This window comes from Rana temporaria, chromosome 1, assembly GCF_905171775.1.
Source record: "Rana temporaria chromosome 1, aRanTem1.1, whole genome shotgun sequence".
Classification (NCBI taxonomy): domain Eukaryota; kingdom Metazoa; phylum Chordata; class Amphibia; order Anura; family Ranidae; genus Rana; species Rana temporaria.
Window position 1 is genome coordinate 160,217,718 of NC_053489.1, and position 19,891 is coordinate 160,237,608.

The 19,891-nt window shown below is 44.0% G+C and overlaps 1 protein-coding gene across 1 annotated transcript in view; it reads left to right on the plus strand.

Annotated features, from left to right (window-relative positions):
• ADAMTS19 (ADAM metallopeptidase with thrombospondin type 1 motif 19) overlaps window positions 1–19,891 on the plus strand; it is a 278,331-nt gene that overhangs the window by 53,957 nt on the left and 204,483 nt on the right. The window contains exon 3 of the mRNA XM_040344988.1: window positions 17,179–17,341. Within this exon, the coding sequence (XP_040200922.1) occupies window positions 17,179–17,341 (163 nt within the window). The remainder of the gene's footprint in view (window positions 1–17,178; window positions 17,342–19,891) is intronic.

A 19,891-nucleotide genomic window follows, 5' to 3' on the forward strand; every position in this document is an offset into this window, starting at 1 on the left:
CTGGCTGGGTCTTGGCAGGAACCAGGTGACAGAAGAGTGCTGGGCAGGTACTAGAAACAGGAGCTCAGTGTCACTGGATCAGCAGATGGAAGTGTAGCCAGGATGTGAGCCAGGGGGTCATCAACAACCGGACAGAGCAGGTACCGAGACATGAGATAGAGGCAGGGACGGGACACAGGCCAGGTTCGGAATGCAGTCGGGCAGCGAAGTAAAGGAACATCAAGCAGAAGAGGAGTCAAGCAGAAGCCGGGGTCACAAGTAGGCAGGCGGATATCAAAGGGAAGGTTCAGGCGAAGCCGGGTCAGGATACAGGAAACTGGTAAAGATCAGGTAAACAGGACTAGCTGAGAGACCACTCAGCAATATTAATGTGTTAGTGTTCAGTTTAAATAGGCTTACTTGGCACCCATATGTGCATGTGCACGCGCCCGTGCGTGCCCGCGCATGCGCCAATACAAGTCCCTCTATGTGCACACACTGGTGTGCCCATGCTTGTGCGCAGATGCACGTCTGTTAGCCAGGCTTCTCTAATGCCACGTACACGCGATCGGTTCATCCGATGAAAACGGACCGATGGATTTTTTTCATCAGATATCCGATGAAGCTGACTTTCATCAGTCTTGCCTACACACCATCAGTTAAAAATCCGTTTGTGTCAGAACGTGGTGACGTAAAACACTACAACGTGCTGAGAAAAATGAAGTTCAATGCTTCCGAGCATGCGTCGAATTGATTCTGAGCATGCGTGGATTTTTAACCGATGGACTTGCCCACATACGATCGTTTTTTTCCATTGTTTTTTTAACCATCAGATAATTTTAAAACAGGTTCTAAGTTTTTTCACCGATGGGCAAAAAAACGATGGGGCCCACACACTATCGGTTCGTCCGATGAAAATGGTCTATCGGACCGTTTTCATCAGACGAACCGATCGTGTGTACGAGGCATTACAGTAAGGATCCTGGAAGATACAGTTGCAGTATGACCGCATGCTAACAGGGGTTGTAAGAGTCGCAGGATCTAAGTGTTCCTTGCAGATCCACTGGAGGTGTGTATGTTTTGCTGCAATACAGCTCCCAGGTTGCGGCTTTGTAACACACCTGTGCAGGCACAGTAGCAGCAGATAGCACACAGGATGGACTCAGAGTACACGCAGGATACATGGACCAAAGGAAAGACTACAGCAGCTAGCAAGGAGAGACACTAGAGGGAAGCTGGGGAATAGCACAGAGAGAGAAGAACACACCAAGCAGGAATGAGTACAAGGAGAAGGGGGACGCCAGAAGGCGTTTGTGGGAAATGAGATTACATTTATAATGCATCTCCATCCCGGATTCAATATCAAATAAAAAAGATTGGGACTTTAAATTAAACAGTGTGGATCTGGCGGCCGCGGGGGGGGGGGGGGGGGGGGTTGGTACGGGTGGCCCCGTCTCTTGGGATGCAGCTTGTTCCCTTTGGGGCTCCCGGGGGAATAGGGGTACCTGGGCTTCTCCCTACGTGGTAAGGCATACTTTCGCAGGGCAAGGTAGCTGGGTCCTTGCCTGGGTCCGGGTAGTGGGGACACGCTGAGCGAATTAATGCTATAAGTTACAGTATGCTGTTGTGTACGGTTTACATGATCTGGGATTTGGTGCTGGGCTGTAATGTATGTTTTATTTTATCTTCCAGCACCTTGCCTTCTGTATACTTTTTTGCTGTTCTCATTATCAAAAGTTAATAAAAATTTTGAACATAAATTAAACAGTGTGCTGATAGGGGTAAAAAATGAAATGAACCAATTGTAAGTAGTATACATGTATTAAAATCGAGTAAAAACAGGTAGGTGTACAGTGACACACATCATAACCAGGATTACTGTACATCATAATACAGGTGTTAGCACATAACAATGGACTTGTTCAATTCAATCAGTAAGTATGGACACATAAGGACTAAACAGTACACAAAAAGAAAATAGATTATAAAATATTAACAAATGATTAATAGATTATAATAAAATCACATTAGCACAAGTAGCTACATCTTTGTAAGCCCGACGCGGCGTTTCGTGTATAGAAAACACTCCTCAGGGGCAGATGAGATGGGATATCTGGAATAACAGAGTAAAAAGTAATCAGAATATAAAACTGGACTTCCACCAAGGAGGTGAAAAGTCAGTTGAGGTTACTTGCAGGTTGTGCCCTGTTGTTATGTATGCGAAAAAGTATGGAGCCAAGAGGTTGTCCGCTCTGGGAGCTGAGGTGGCAAGAATCAAACAGCTAGCAGCACGCAAAGGCATCCCCAGGTAGCAGGTCGTCGTGAGTGTCATGGAGTAGGATATTCCCTCAAATTCCCATGTGAGAGTCTACAGTAAATAGATGAATACATTAGAGGTAGTCCATGTGTGAAAGGGTAGTGGGAAGAGGGCTAACTAAGGGGTGGTGATAGTTACCTTGTGGATATGTGGGGAAGCAGCACTAACCAGCATTGGGGCGTCTGCATACAGGTGGCAGCAAACTGGATGCCTGGGGAGACGCCTATATAGCGTGCTGCACGTGCGTGAGGTTGCCACCAACTTCACGTATAGCCCCTCCGTGCGGTAGGCGGAGCCACAATCGGGCGGTGCGGAAACCCGCCCCGAAGTGACGCCACACATACCAGCTGGTCGGCTAGAGATGGATCATGTGCGTCAACCACGATGCCACGCCCCTAGGGACGTCGCTTGGGTGAGAAGCGCGTGACGCTGATGCACTGTCAGCGCTCGCCCCAGCCTCCTGTAACATTCCCCGCCTAAGACCGGGCGGAAGAAGGAGGGGGAGGAAGACAGGGGAGGGCACCAAGGGCGCATCACAGTCCCGGGTTACGGACAGAAAAAGGATCCAAGAGATTCACAAAAGCACATCAATATTGCATGATGTGCTCATCAACCAAGTGGAGCAATGTAGTTGTAGGTAAAGCAGGAATGAGGGGCAAAGCAAAAAGGCAAGTAAGAATGCCATGAAGAGCACTCACAGCAGCAGAAAACAAAGGGATACATGGACAGAATCCAAAGGAAAAACAAGAGTGCAGCAAGAGGGAAAATACAGCGACAAAACCAAACAAACACACAGAATATAAGTGTACTGAAGGAACAGAAAACGCTAGAGGAACAGAAAGAGCCGACTGCAGTGTGGAGACACGTTACTCTAAGGTGCAAATGCCTAGGTTCTGGGCAAATTGGCAGGAACCCAAGCAGCTCGGACAGGGGTTAAAACCCAGTGCTTGGTCAATGAACACAGAACCGTGACAGTTTGGCCCACTCTTGATCAAACTTCTCTGTGCTTTCTTCTGACTGCATATTTCAGCTATGTCTGTTTGATAGGATTCAGATTGGGGCATATAGGCTGCTTCAGATCAGTTTAATGTTTTGTTTTTAGCCTTTCTTGGGTGCCTTTAGCTGTAGGTTTTGGGATTATTATGTTGGAGAATTCATGACCTGTGATCGATAGAGAGACAAAAACTCATTGGGCCAGATTCTCAGTCAGAGGCGTATTTCTGTGGCGGCGTAATGTATCCGATTTACGTTACGCCTCCGCAACTTAGACGGGCAAGTGCTGTATTCTCAAAGCACTTGCTCTGTAAGTTGTTGCGGCGTAGCGTAAATCGGCCGGCGTAAGCCCGCCTAATTTAAATTTGGATCAGGAGGGCGTGTTTTATGTAAAACTACTGTGACCCGACGTCATTGACGTTTTTGCGGAACAGCGCATGCGCCGTCCGTGGAATTTCCCACTGTGCAGTGCTCCAAAGTACGCCGCAAGGACGTCATTGGTTTCGATGTGAACGTAAATGACGTCCAGCCCCATTCACGGACGACCTACGCAAACGACGAAACTTTTTCAAATTTCGACGCAGGAACGACGGCCATACTTAACATTGGTACGCCGCACTTATGCCTCATATAGCAGGGGCAACTATACGCCGGGAAAAGCCTAACGTAAACGTCGTAACTTTACTGCGTCGGCCACGCGTACGTTCGGGAATTCGCTTATCTAGCTAATTTGCATACTCAACGCGGAATTCGACGGAAGCGCCACCTAGCGTCAAAAAAAAAATGCAGTTAAGATTCGATGGCGTAAGAGACTTACGCCTGTCGGATCTAATGGATATCTATGCGTAACTGATTCTAAGAATCAGGCGCATAGATACGACGGGTCGGATTAGGACTTACGACGGCATACATGGTGCTGCGCCGTCGTAAGTCCTTTCAGAATCTGGCCCATTATTTCTAGTCTTCATATATCATTGTGCCTTGCACAGATTCAAGGTGCCCCGTTCCGGATACAGAAAAGCAGTATCAAAACATAACTGAGTTTCTTCCATGTTTTACAGTAGGTATGGGGTTCTTGGTGCTTAATTTTTCCATCTGTGAACATGGAGCTGTGAATTGCATAGCCACAGTTTTGTCTCAGCTCTCTAATAGAATTTTTTTATAAAAGCACATTTAAGCAAATTCCAATCTGGCTTTTTAATGTTTAAATGTTAATGGGTTGAGTCCTCTTGGGACTTCTTCCTTTGAGCCTGCTGTCACTCAAAAAGTGATGGATGGTGTATTCAAACACTAATATACCTTGACCTTGGAGTTCAGCTTGTATCTCTTTAGAAGTTTTCCTTGGATTTGCACTATCCTTTTGTTCAATCCGGGGTCGATTTTCCTCTTGCAGCCACTTCCAAGGAGTTTGGCCACACTTCTATAGACGTTAAATTCTAGAAACAAATTTATCTTATTTACTCCCTATTATTCTATTAAATACTGTATATCATTGAAAGTGTTTTTATCTATCTGTTCAACAAGAGCAAAAAAGTAGCTAGCAATCCAGCTAGAAATCCTGTACTATCTGTCTCTGAACAGTTATAAGTTTGCACTGTATTCTGTTATCTCCGTGGACTACAAAACACCTTGCGCTGTTATAGAGAAGAGAGAGTGGTATTGCATAGTCCTAACTCAGTGTTAATGTAGTCATAACACACTCCCTGTCTTATGCCGCGTACACACCATCACTTTATGTGATGAAAAAAACCGACGTTTTTAAAAACGTCACTTTAAATGACCGTGTGTGGGGGAAAACGTTGTTTTATGTCTTGTGAAAAACGACAAAAAAAAATTGAAGCATGCTACAATTTTATGTGTCGTTTTTCAAAAAGTTTTTTCAAATGTTTTTTACTTCACAGAAATTGACCGTGTGTAGCAAAAAACTTCGTTTAAAACGACGTTTTTACACCCGCGCATGCCCAGAAGCTAGTTATGAAGCGAGCTTCAATGGAAAAACGTGGTGAGCGTAACCTCGCTTTGCTAGAACATTGTGAGAAAAACGATGGTGTGTAGGCAACTTCGTCTTTGAAAATTGAAGTTTCAAAAACGTTGTTTTTTACTTCATGTCGTTTTTTTTCATCACATAAAGTGATGGTGTGTATGCGGCATGAGAGTGACAACACTGCTCAATACAGTTGTCACCCAAGGACAGGGAAGTAAGTTAAATAGTATTACCAGGTTAAAATAATGGAAAACATGTGTGAAAAAAAGAAAACAAATGCAGCCACCACATCTATGGATGGGTAAGTTGCAGCACTATCCATTTTTTGGTCTTGGGTTTAGATATTCTTTAATCGTCTTAATATTATTTGCCACTGTATTCACAGAAACATTAAGCTGCGTGGAGATAATTTTAAAGGCTTTACCTTTGCTTTTTCTGGTCTATTAGACAACTAGTTTTGACTGACATCAGATGGCGGTGGGTAGATTTGAAAGCTGCTATTAGGCTGAATAGCTGCTATGGATCTGCGAACTGCTGTCAATCAACATCATGGTGGACCTGATTGGAAACTATTCTCTAAGTTCCCCATCAAGCTCTATTCACCCCAGTACAAAAACAAAACTCCTCAGCCATTTGCCTGTTAGAGAGTTTTTTTCTTTTTTTCCTTTAGCTTTTTTTTTAATGATACTGAGGTAAATTGCTTACAAAGCAAATTGAAACAAAAACATTTTTAAATAATAATGATTAGAAACATTTTGAGAAAATCAGTAAGCAAATAATAGGTAAGAGGAAAAGGGGAAGAGGGAGTTAATTAGGGCTTGTTAGGGTAAACTAAGGGATAACAACTGGGTAAATATGAACAACATTTAATATTTTAGTTTTTTAACTTGTCTGGTTGTTTAAATTGACATCATATGCAGATTTGAGCTCACCCCTTTGATCTGCCAATGCATGAAACAAAGTAGAAGCAAAGAGAACAAGGAATAGCGAATGGGGATTATTGCGGTGCCAAAACAAATCAATTAAAACTAAACATTAAAAAAAAATGTATTACAATATATGTCAAACAGATCGCATATTTGTAATTTTAATGTTTAGTTTTGATTGATTTATTTTGGCACCGCAATAATCCCCATCCGCTATATCTTGTTCTCTTAACTAATTTAGGGATGAGGTGCCTTATCCATTAAGGACATACCAGCCACTCTTTATTGCTAAAGTAGAAAGTAGTAGCAAAAGCATCAATGTTCATTTTAATCTCTCTGGGCCAAATCCTCAGCCAGGCGGCGTAACTTAACTTTCAGCAGTTAAGTTACACTGACTTAAAGTTTTTACCTAAGTGCCTGATCCACAAAGCACTTACGTAAAAATTTCAAGCAGTGTAAGTTAAGTGCCGCCGTCGTAAGGCGTTCCTCCTCTCCGGGGGGCGTTTACAATTTAAATGAGGCGCGCTCCCGCGCCGGCCGTACTGCGCATGCGTGTGACGTCATTTTCCCGACGTGCATCGCGCGAACGTAATTGACGCCGGGCGGCTTTGTGGATTGCGACGGGACACTAAAGTTGCGACGGGTGAAAAAAAGACGCGCCGGGAAAACAAATAATTAAAACAAAAAATAACAGCGTCGCTCAGCATGCATTCCTGAGAGGGAGAACTCCATGCCAATTTTCAACGAAAAAACCGGCATGGGTTCCCCCCCCAGGAGCATACCAGGCCCTTAGGTCTGTTATGGGTTGTAAGGAGACCCCCCTCCGCCGAAAAATCGACGTAGGGGGTCCCCCTACAATCCATACCAGACCCGTATCCAAAGCACGCTACCCGGCCGGTCAGGAATGGGAGTGGGGACGAGCGAGCGTCCCCCCCCCCCTCCTGAGCCGTGCCAGGCCGCATGCCCTCAACATGGGGGGGTTGGGTGCTCTGGGGCAGGGGGGCGCACTGCGGGCCCCCCCACCCCAGAGCACCCTGTCCCCATGTTGATGAGGACAGGACCTCTTCCCGACAACCCTTGCCGTTGGTTGTCGGGGTATGCGGGCGGGGGCTTATCGGAATCTGGGAGTCCCCTTTAATAAGGGGGCCCCCAGATACCGGCCCCCCACCCTAAGTGAATGGATATGGGGTACATCGTACCCCTACCCATTCACCTGTAGGCAAAAAGTAAAATGTAGTAAACACACAACACAAGGCTTTTTAAAATAATTTATTATTCTGCTCCGAATGCCCCCCCTGTCTTCGTTATTAGCTCAATTAGCAGGGGGGGCTTCTTCTTCCACTCTCCGGGGGTCTTCCGCTCTCCGGGGGTCTTCCGCTCTCCGGGGGTCTTCTCCGCTCTCCGGGGGGGGCTTCTCCGGACTCCGGGGGGCTTCTTCCATCTTCTCCCCTCTTCCGCTGTTGACTCGGCGAACCCCGGTTCTTCTGCAGCTCTCCGGTGCCTTCTTCTTCAGCGCTGGCTGCCTGCTATGTTTGTGTGTTAGCTCGATTTCAAACAGGCAGCCAGCGCGGTCTTCTGTGACGTCATCTTCTCTTCTGTTCTTCTCCCCTCTTCCGATGTTGCCTCGTCGCCTGTTGTCGCTGTAATGATGGAAGCGCGCCTTGCATCACATTTATATAGGCATCACCGTCCCATCATGCTCCGGTAGGTACCCACGTGGTGGGTGCCTACCCACGTGCACCCACCACGTGGGTACCTGCCGGAGCATGATGGGACGGTGATGCCTATATAAATGTGATGCAAGGCGCGCTTCCATCATTACAGCGACAACAGGCGACGAGGCAACATCGGAAGAGGGGAGAAGAACAGAAGAGAAGATGACGTCACAGAAGACCGCGCTGGCTGCCTGTTTGAAATCGAGCTAACACACAAACATAGCAGGCAGCCAGCGCTGAAGAAGAAGGCACCGGAGAGCTGCAGAAGAACCGGGGTTCGCCGAGTCAACAGCGGAAGAGGGGAGAAGATGGAAGAAGCCCCCCGGAGTCCGGAGAAGCCCCCCCCGGAGAGCGGAGAAGACCCCCGGAGAGCGGAAGACCCCCGGAGAGTGGAAGAAGAAGCCCCCCCTGCTAATTGAGCTAATAACGAAGACAGGGGGGGCATCCGGAGCAGAATAATAAATTATTTTAAAAAGCCTTGTGTTGTGTGTTTACTACATTTTACTTTTTGCCTACAGGTGAATGGGTAGGGGTACGATGTACCCCATATCCATTCACTTAGGGTGGGGGGCCGGTATCTGGGGGCCCCCTTATTAAAGGGGACTCCCAGATTCCGATAAGCCCCCGCCCGCATACCCCGACAACCAACGGCAAGGGTTGTCGGGAAGAGGTCCTGTCCTCATCAACATGGGGACAGGGTGCTCTGGGGTGAGGGGGCCCGCAGTGTGCCCCCCTGCCCCAGAGCACCCAACCCCCCCATGTTGAGGGCATGCGGCCTGGCACGGCTCAGGAGGGGGGGGACGCTCGCTCGTCCCCACTCCCATTCCTGACCGGCCGGGTAGCGTGCTTTGGATACGGGTCTGGTATGGATTGTAGGGGGACCCCCTACGTCGATTTTTCGGCGGAGGGGGGTCTCCTTACAACCCATAACAGACCTAAGGGCCTGGTATGCTCCTGGGGGGGAACCCATGCCGGTTTGGAATTTACAAATTGCCGTGGAGTTCTCCCTCGGGAATGCATACCAAATGCCGTCGCTTGAATGGGCCTTTACAAGGTGTGACTAACTTTACACTTTGTAAAAGCAGCCCTAGTTTTACACCAGGCAAACTAACACTTACGGCGAAAAAACTAGGCACAAAAGCTTTGAGGATCGCCCTAAGTGCTAATTTGCATACTAGCAGAGGCATTTCGACTCGAAATGCCCCCAGTGGCGGATGCGGTACTGCATCCTAAGATCCGGCAGTGTAAGTCCCTTACAGATGACGGATCTTCTGCCTAACTTAGGAAAACTGCTTCTGAGGATCAGTTCCAAAGTTAGAACCAGAGATACGACGGCTTACGCCGGAGTATCTCTTTTGTGGATATGGCCCTCTATCTTTTGCCTGAGCAGTGTTTATAAACACTGCATTAGACAGTACGTTTTTTGACAGCAGCTACTATTACAGATTTTGTATTTACATAGCATAGTGTAGGACATCCAGTGTCCATGACTGGTTAATATTGATTTTAACTTCTGGTCCCATGTACAGAAATATTTGTTTTCCCATATTGGCTGCTTATATTTTTTTGAGAAAATCAGATTATCATTTAAAAATCAGATTGACTTCTTATTTATCATAGTCAGTTTAGGTAAATGTACTTGTATCTGCGTATTTCCAGGTATAGATATGTTTGCATATTTACACATACAGTACGTCTGTGATCCTCGCTGTCTTCCCACCCTGTCCCGTGATGCCCTTGACCTGCCTATCGAACCCATCCAATCATAGTGTGCTTTGCATTCATTGAGTACACTGCATTCTGTTCTTTCAATGCCTTGTCAAGTAATATATCCCAATGATCACTGTGCAGTAAAGCAGCCGCTGCACCATGAGAATCGTGCTTTTACAGGAATGGGCCAGGTATCGCATATGCATACTTAAATTGATTCAAACTGGAACAATGTAACTATTCAAAATAAGGCAAACCTGGAATTCAGCTTTATGGGCCAGATCCTCAAAAGGGATACGCCGGCGTATCTACTGATACGCCGTCGTATCCCTGTTTCTATCTTTGGAACTGATCCACAGAATCAGTTTCCAAAAGATAGGCAGAAGATCCGACATGTGTAAGGGACCTACACTGCCAGATCTTAGGATGCAGTACCGCATCCGCCGCTGGGGGCATTTTGTGTCGAAATGCCGCCTCGGGTATGCAAATTAGCACCTACGGAGATCCACAAAGCTTTTACGCTTCGTTTTTTCTCCGTAAGTATTAAGTTGCATGTGTAAAATTAGGGCTGCTTTTACAAAGTGTAAACTGTTTACACCTTGTAAAAGTAGACCCTTCTTACCCGCGACGCTGTTATTTATTTATTTATTTTTTCCCGCCGTATCTTTTTTTTTTCCCGACACAACTTTTTTTACCCGGCGCGATTCACAAAACTCGGCGTAACGTAAAACCGCGCTATGCACGTCGGGAAAATGATGTCGTGAGCATGTGCAGTACGTCCGGCGCGGGAGCGCGCCTAATTTAAATGGGACTCGCCCCATGAAAAAAAGAACGCCTTGCGCCGGACGGATTTAAGTTACACAGCCGAAAATTTCTAGGTAAGTGATTTGTGGATCGGGCACTTAGGTAGAAATTTTGCGGCAGTGTAACTTAAATCAGAATATTTAAGTTACGGCGGCTCTTTGTGGATCTGGCCCTAAGATCTCAAGCCTTGGATTCTGAGTTGTTTGCTAAAAGGAAACTCAGTCTGTCCGTACTTTGTCTCCCCACTTTCACCTTGATTTTTTTTCACAGTAGCTTTTAGGTATGCCGTATGAATGGGAACACAACAAACACAATGTTTTTTCTTAAATTTGAATGGAAAAGAGGAACTACATTTTAAGGCCACGTTGACATTGGGCCGATTTGGTATGCTATTTGACATGTCAAATTGCATGCCGAATCGGCGGCTATTGCCGGTAATAGCACCATCCGAATCGGTGCATCGTTGACTTTGCGGCACCGCACCGATTCCCAAAAGTAGCCCCTGTACTACTTTTGACAACTTCGGGGGTGATTTGAATAGACATCTGTGCAGGAACTCGCACAGATGTCTGTCAAATCGCACCCAAATTCGGACTGCATTGACGATTTCAAACCTGCCCTCAATGTGAACATGAAAATAATGGAAAAAAAAATCTAATTATGGACTGATCCTGGTGGTTCCTACCACATCCCAAAAATATTAGTGAAAGAAGAAAATGCCCCAGGGGATGGTGTGGGCAGGGAACCATAACATGATATTAAGGAAGAGTACGGAATTATAAAAAGTATACATTTTATTTAAGGTAAGAGATATGAACATTAAAAACAATCATGGAAAACAGACATGATCCAAAAGAAATACAGCTGCTTGATTGTTGCAATGGCAACAACAACCCTACATGTTTCGGGAAAATGTAACAGGCATTCAATTCCTATTATCGTGTGTGTACTTCCTTCTTCAGGGGTTGGGTAAAAAGCTTGCTGATATATTTAAATCATATGTCCCTATGACAATAAACGGTGCACAGCATTGTTGCAGATGGATGGCGTTGCACGATAGAGAAGCCACAAGACCAAATGATATTCACTGATCAGATGATGTGAAGAGGAAATATGCTGTTCCCCAATTCAGGATACTTTGCTACACTCATGAGAAAGGTATTTTTTGTTCTCCAGATTAATTAATGGAGATCAAGCAGGGACCCCGCCACTGATGAATAGCGGCAAGTCAGCGCTCACGAGAGCCACAGGTAACAAAAAGCAAGGACCTTCTCAGAGTAACAGTTACAGGTGCATGTGATGCTAGATCATCCTGGCTGTGCAGCCAAGATGATCTTGCATCACATGCACCTGTTGAATACCTGAATTGAATACCTGTTATGTTTTCCGAAACATGTAGGGTTGTTTTTGCCATTGCAACAATCAAGCAGCTGTATTTCTTTTGGATCATGCCTGTTTTCCATGATTGTTTTTAATGTTCATATCTCTTACCTTAAATAAAATGTATACTTTTTATTATTCCGTACTCCTCCTTAATATCCTGTTATGGTTTCCTGCCCACACCATCCCCTAGTGAATTTTCTTCTTACTTTCACTCAATGTGAACGTGGGCTAAAGCTGAACACCATAAATATATTTTGAAAAGCTAATTAATGCAGTTATGTATTCATTAACCTCTTGCCATCTGGAAGTCTTACTCCCCTTCATGACCAGGTAATTTTTTAAGATATGGCAATGTGTTGCTTTAACTGACAATTGCTCGGCCGTGCAACGCTGTACCCAAATACATTTTATTTCCCACAAATAGAGCTTTCTTTTGGTGGTATATGATCACCTCTGCGGTTATTATTTTTTGCGCTATAAACAAAACAAGACAGACAATTAAAAAAAATATATATATATATATATATATATATATATATATATATATATATATATATATATTTCTTACTTTCTGCTATAAAACATATCCAATAAATGTAAAATGAAATCGAATTTCTACATCAATTTAGGCAAATATGTATTCTGCTACATGGTTTTGGGGAAAAAAATGTCCCAGTAAGCGTTTATTGATAAGTGAAACTTTTGGGGACCAGTGACACTAATACAGTGCTTAATGCAAAAAAATACGCACTGTCACTGTACTAATGACACTGGCAGGGAAGGGGTTAACATCAGGGACAATCAAAGGTTTAACCCCCCTGGCGGTATTCCCGAGTCTGACTCAGGGTTACATTTTTGTGCTGCGAACGGTAACCCCGAGTCAGACTCGGGCTCGCCTCGCAGAATCCACAGGCTTGGTTTACTTACCTTGACCCTGGATTCAGCGATGCCACCGCGCTGTGTGAGCGAGCGATTACTCGCTCGATTCACACAGTGCCTCTGAGTCCCGCCGATCTCCGTTCCCTGCGACGTTACGACGCACAGGGGCGGAGAACGGCGCCAAATTCAAAAAGGTAAACAAACACTTATAGATTACAGTACTGTATGTAAAAAAATACACACCCCCTTGTCCCTAGTGGTCTGCCCAGTGCCCTACATGTACTTTTATATAATAAAAACTGTTCTTTCTGCCTGCAAACTGTAGATTGTTCATAGCAACCAAAAGTGTACCTTTTTGTCAAAAATGGTTTTAGAGCAGCTAGAAAACAGCGATAATAAATTATAATCACTTGCAGAATTGTGCGATAGCGATTTGTGGGGAAATTCGTCATAAAAAAATAAAAGTAATGACAGCCACAATTCTGCAACTGAGCAAATTTCTGTGATTTTGAGTTGATTACATTATTGAATCATTTTTATTATAATTACATTATTATTTGTTATAATTATTTATAATTATTTATTACCGTATTTATTGGGGTATAGCGCGCACCCCTAAAGTTGCAGCGGATTCCTGTGGAAAAAAGTTTTTTGTACTTACAGTTTTGGTGTCTTGTGCGGCGTCCATCGGCGGCCTCGTCGGGTCCGGCGTCCGTCTGCGGCTTCGGGTGTCCTCTTCGTGGGGGTCCGGCGTCCTTCTGCGGCGTCCTCGCGTCCTTCCCGCTCGTTTCCCGCGCTGAGTTTGAATACTGCGCCGACATATACAGAGCGTAGTACACTCGTGTATTGTCGGGCAGGCTCGGCAACTTTCGCGCTGACGTCCTGTACGTCCAGGACGTGAGCGCGGAAGGAGCCGATACTGCCCGACTATACCCGAATGTACTGCGCTCGGTATATGTCGGTGCAGTATTCAAACTCGGTGTGGGAAAGCGGGTATCGGCGTATACCGGGCACCCATGATTTTGCCCTGATTTTCAGGGCAAAAAAGTGTGCGGTATACGCCGATAAATATGGTATATTATAATTTATAATTTTGTTTTTAAAAAAATTTCATACCCAGGATGCCTACTAGACTCTTGTTTGGACAGATTTAAGTGAGTTATTCCTAAGAATTACAGGCCTACAGTATAAAACGCCAAATGTCCTTGCAAATAATGGTACCGCTTTCAGTACCTTTTTTCTGAAATAATCATACCGCTAGGGAGGTTAAATGTATTCCTAGGGAGGGCTTTCTAACTGTTTGGGGGTGCTTGTACTGTGGGAAGGCAAGGATCCCTATTCCTGCTTAGCAGAAACACAGGATCACAGCCTTCCCTTGTCACAGAACAGCGATCTGCCTTGTTTACATTACAGATTGTTGTTCTGCCTGTCTCCCGAATGATCAGGAGTGGTCCTGGTGGACATCGCGACCGCCGGACCTGCTGATTGGCTTCTTTTGTGTCCAATCACAGCGGGAGTGGGTCGCCAGTGGCACGTATGTGCCCCCCAGACTTGGATTTGCAGAACCACGTACAGGTACATGATTCTGCACAGGGGAGCTGCTTTGCCATCGTATATGTACAGTATACAGTTGGCAAGCAATTAAAAAAGTAATAAATGCACTACACTGCAATATACTTGACTGGATATCAGCCATGCAAAGGAGAGAGAGAGCCCTTGTGGTCACTCAGTTGTGCTACCTTCACATGTGTTGACACTGAACCTAATAACAGGTGGAAAGAGACTAAAGATGACCTCATTAGTCTGCAGCTGTTCCTCCTCTGTCCAGTTACAGTCACAAGTTGAACACATAGGCGGTTATTCCCTAAAGGCAAATACACTTTGCACTACAAGTGCAAACTACAAGTGTAAAGTACACTTGAAATTGCACTGAAAGTGCACTTGGAAGTGCAGTCGCTGTGATTCTGAGGGGTAGATCTGAAATGGGGGGAAGCTCTACTGATTTTATTATCCAATCATGTGCAAGCTAAAATGCTGTTTTTTATTTTCCTTGCATGTCCCCCTCAGGTCTACAGCGACTGAACTTCCAAGTGCACTTTCAGTGTAATTTCAAGTGCACTTTGCACTTGTAGTTTGCACTTGTAGTGCAAAGTGGATTTGCCTTTAGTAAATATCCCCCATAGTAGCTGTAATAATGAGTAAATGCATACATACATACACCCCATTGAAAGCACCAAACACATATGTAAGAGTCCAAGGTAATTTCATGATAAAATTGATTCATAGCAGAATATTCATTGGATTCAATGTGTGTGAATTCTCAACTCTGGGTCCTTTCTCTTTTTCCTGAGGGCAATCCCCATTTTTTGTTGCGGAACCAGGGTCATGTGACAATTTCAGTGACCCTTACAAAATCTGGATCTAGAATTCTGTCACAAGCTGGAGGAAGAAATGTTGACCTAGATGTGCTGTATGTCAGTCAAAATAGCTCTCCTATATGTATTTGAACTGTATATTTAGCTAATTGCCTACAGTTTTTGACCCGTGTTAAACTTTCTTGTGTCAACTCCTCACTGGTATGTCTATGACATGGTGCATCTTGGCAATATGTACTCTTTCACATTAAAAACTTAACATAGATCTCCAACTAGAAAATTAAATTCAACTCAGGTTTCATAAATACTTTTTAAGAAAAGACACATTAAGGGCCAGATCTACGTAGACCGGGCGCAACTTAACTTTCCCGATTTAAGTTACACCGCCGCAATTTTTCCAAGTTAGTGCCCGATCCACAAAGCACTTACCTGGAAATTTGTAACTTAAATCCATCCGGCACAAGGCGGGCCCAATCGAATGGGGCGAGTCCCATTTAAATTAGGCGCGCTCCCGCACCGGACGTACTGCGCATGCTCTGTCGGGTAAATTACCCGACGTGCATTGCGCTAACTGACGTCGCACCAACGTCATTTGCTTAGACGTTAACGTAAATGGCGTCCAGCGCCATTCACGGACGTCTTACACAAATGACGTTGATGTTTAAATTTCGACGCGGGAACGACGGCCATACTTAACATGGCTTAAGAGAACTAGGGCTCAGCCCTAGTTTTACGCGGTGTAACCCGACGAAAACTACGTAGATTTAGATCGACGGGCCATTCGGGACGTTCGGGGATCGCCGTAAGTCTTCATTTGCATATTCTACGCCGGCCGCAATGGCCTCGCCACCTAGCGGCCGGCCTAGAATTGCATCCTTAAGATGCGACAGTGTAATTCAATTACACCTGTCGGATCTTAGGGCTAGCTATGCGTAACTGATTCTATGAATCAGTCGCATAGTTAGAAACAGAGATACGACGGCGTATCAGTAGATACGCCGTCGTATCTCGTTTGTGGATCTGGCCCAAAACGCTTAGGCTCGCCTTGCCAATTCATACCATCTATTTTTTCACACATCCTCGGCTTCTCTGAATTTCCCTTTTAATTTTGATAAAAAAAAAAAAATACAAAAAAAAAAAAATCCACTCGTTTATATTAGATAAAAAGTATAAACCAAACGCAAGTAATAGTTGGGCATTATGGGCCAGATCCACAGCCAGCGAGCGCAACTTAAATGTTCCGATTTAAGTTACACCGCCGCAAAATTTCTACCTAAGTGCCCGATCCACAAAGCACTTACCTAGAAATTTGCAGCGGTGTAACTTAAATCTGTCCGGCGCAAGGCGGGCCCAATCTAATGGGGCGAGTCCCATTTAAATTAGGCGCGCTCCCGCGCCGGACGTACTGCGCATGCTCCCGACGCTATTTTCCCGACGTGATTTGCGCGGTTTTACGTTGCGCCGAGTTTTGAGAATCGCGACGGGTGTAAAAGAAAAAAAAAGAGTTGCGGTGGGGAAATTTTTTTTTTCTTAAAAAAAATTGACAGCGACGCGGTATAGAAGGGTATACTTTTACATGGTGTACTAAGTTTACACTTTGTAAAAGCAGCCCTAATTTTGCGACTGCAAACTAACACTTACGGAGAAATAACGAAGGGAAAAAGCTTTGTGGATCTCCGTAAGTGCTAATTTGCATACCCGACGCGGAATTTCGACGAGAAATGCCCCCAGCGGCGGCCGCGGTACTGCATCCTAAGATCCGACAGTGTAAAACTATTACACCTGCCGGATCTTAGGAATATCTATGCGTAACTGATTCTATGAATCAGTCGCATAGATAGAAACAGGGATACGACGGCGTATCAGCAGATACGCCCGCGTATCCCTTTTGTGGATCTGGCCCTAAATTACTATTCGGTATTAAAGTTGCCTATTGAATAACCCATGAAGTACTGTATTTGGTATTTCACTTAAGTGCAGAGATGAAAAATAACTAATTATCTCAGCAAAACCATAATATATACTGTATATATACCTTCTTATTTTAAAACAACATGTTAATCACTTTTTAATTATTTTCACCTAATTACACCCATATATATTTTTTTCCTAGATGGGCTTTATACAGATTAATGATGAGTTCATATACATTGAACCTGTAAATCAGACACACACTGCAGATGGCCACGCGCATCGAGTTTACAGGAGAAAAAGAACCGCAGAAGAAAAAGCAACAGAAAATAAAACTTCACATTATCCATATTGTGGAGTAGCAGGTATTGTTGATAGTATGTCTGTTTTTTTCCATTTTATCTGTTTTTATCTATTAACCTAATTTACTTGAGCATGTTTCATTAGTCAGATATGATACAAAAAATATTACCAATGCCTAAAATCTACCCACAAACAAATGAATGCTGATTTACTCAAGGAGTTGTACATTTTCACTTTAAAAATTGTACTAATATTAACTTCAATTATCCATTCACCTAAAAAAAGCAAATTCCCATTGACTGAATACCCAATCATGTGCAGATGCTGTTAACATGATTACATATTTGAATTGAATAGTCACATGATTTGGTCCCAAAAGTCTTGCCTGTTTTGCTGAATGCAGTGGAAAGCATGCAAACAAGACATGTTCTTATTCATAAGCATTCAACTGCATTTGAAATTTTGCATTTTATATTGTAGGCCTGTAAAGCCTTGTATACACGACCAAACATGTCCGACCGTGTGTAGGGCCTACTGGACAGTTTTCCGGCCTAGCGGACAGGTTTCCAGCGAACAAAAGTTTCTTAGCATGCTAAGAAACTTGTCCGCTGGAAACCTGTCTGTCGGACATGTCCGATGGTCAGTACGACTCATCGGACATGTCCGCTGGCCCAAAATCCCGTGCATGCGTCGAAGTGATTCGACGCATGCGTGGAAGCATTGAACTTCCAGGTTCGCGCACGTCGCCGCGTCATCGTCGCCGCCACGTCACCGCATATTCTGTCTGCGGGTAATTTGGTCTGATGGTGTGTACACACATCAGACCAAAATCACCCAGCAGACATGTTTTCATCGGACATGTCTGGTCGTGTGTACGAGGCCTAATTCTTATATAATGTGCAATATAACGTGATATCTATGAACATATATCCTCCAATTAACATACTAGATGAATGGAGTATATGTAATAGATAAGATACCATCAGCACTGGTGTTAGCAAGTGGAGTTCAGTTCCACTTTATGTGATTGTGCTTTAGTTGGGTTGACACTAGTATGAACGGACAGGCTAGCTGTCACTTCAATTTGTTTGTTCACATTGGTTATCTTATCTATTACATATACTCCATTCATCTAGTATGTTAATTGGAGGATATATGTTCAGAGATATCACGTTATATTGCACATTATATTAGTTATTTTGTTTATATTGCAGCACAGCTATTTCTCTAGTATTGTTTTGTATTGTGTGTATCTCACATGGTTAGTTGCAGCGGCAATTCATATTATTTATATTCATTTTTTATTATTTAGACAGCGCAGTATTTTCACTTTTTCAACTGTAATTCCTATGCCCCGTACACATGATCGGAATTTTCGATGGAAAAAGTAAAAAAAAAAACGTTTTCCATCGTAAAATTCAGACCGTGTGTATGCCCCATTGGATTATTTCCATTGGATATTCAGAGGAATTCCGTCAGGGTTTAGATAGAGAACATGTTCTCTTTTACTCGGATGGAATTCCGTCAGAATTCCGATGTGATTTTGGTCGGACAAAGGTCCGATCGTGTGTATGGGGCTTTAGAAATAACTCACTTAAATCTGTCCAAACAAGAGTCTAGTAGACATCCCGGGTATGATAAAGTTTGAAACACGAAATCATAAATTATAATATAATAAATAACTATAAATAGTTAAAACAAATAATATAATAATAATAACATTTATTCATGTAATCAAATCAAAAACCCTGAAATTTGCTCAGTTGCAGAATCGTTGCTGTCATAACTTTCAGTGTTTGATGACGAATTTCCCCACAAATCGCTAGACATGTGCACAGAATTTTTTTTTCGTTTTTTTTTGTTCTGTTTCGTATCGTTCCGTAGGTTCGTTTTCGTTCGTTTTTCGTAAGACGCCCGTTTTCCTGTTCGTTCTCGTTCGTTTTTCGTACAACGAGATTTTTTCGTATTCCGATCGTTTCGTATTTTCGTTACCGTTTTATTTTCGTACATGTGGGATGGTTCGTTATTCTGTTTAATTCATGTTCGTTACTTGTTAGACAATAATTTTCGTGAATTTTCGTCAATGATTTGCATTCTGTGTTTTGGATTCCTTTTTCTGTTCGTGTTTTCGGTCGTGTGTTCGTGTGACATCTATGACAATTTGTTGTGAATGTCATGTGGGCATGTGACTGAAGATACGAACAGAAAAAGGATTTTCGTCATTTTGTACTTTCGTAAATATATCGTGGGATTCGCGGCACTTTCAACACGCGGCTCATCCATATTAACGATTGTTAAGCCCCATACACTTGGTCAGACTTTTTTAACAACAAACATAAAAACGATTGTGTACAAAACAGCGGCTTATGCGGACGACCTTCTTTTTTTTGTGACAGGCCCGCATATCACCGTCCCAAACCTCCTGAGAGCCTTTGACCAGTATGGCTACCTCACCAATTTGAAAATGAATTTGACCAAGTCCGAAGCCCTGAATCTTTCACTCCCTGAACCGACCCTCACTAAGACACAAGCCAACTGCCCCTTTAGATGGGAAAACAAAGCTTTAAAATACTTGGGTATTTGGCTGACTCAGTCGCTGGCATCGCTGTACG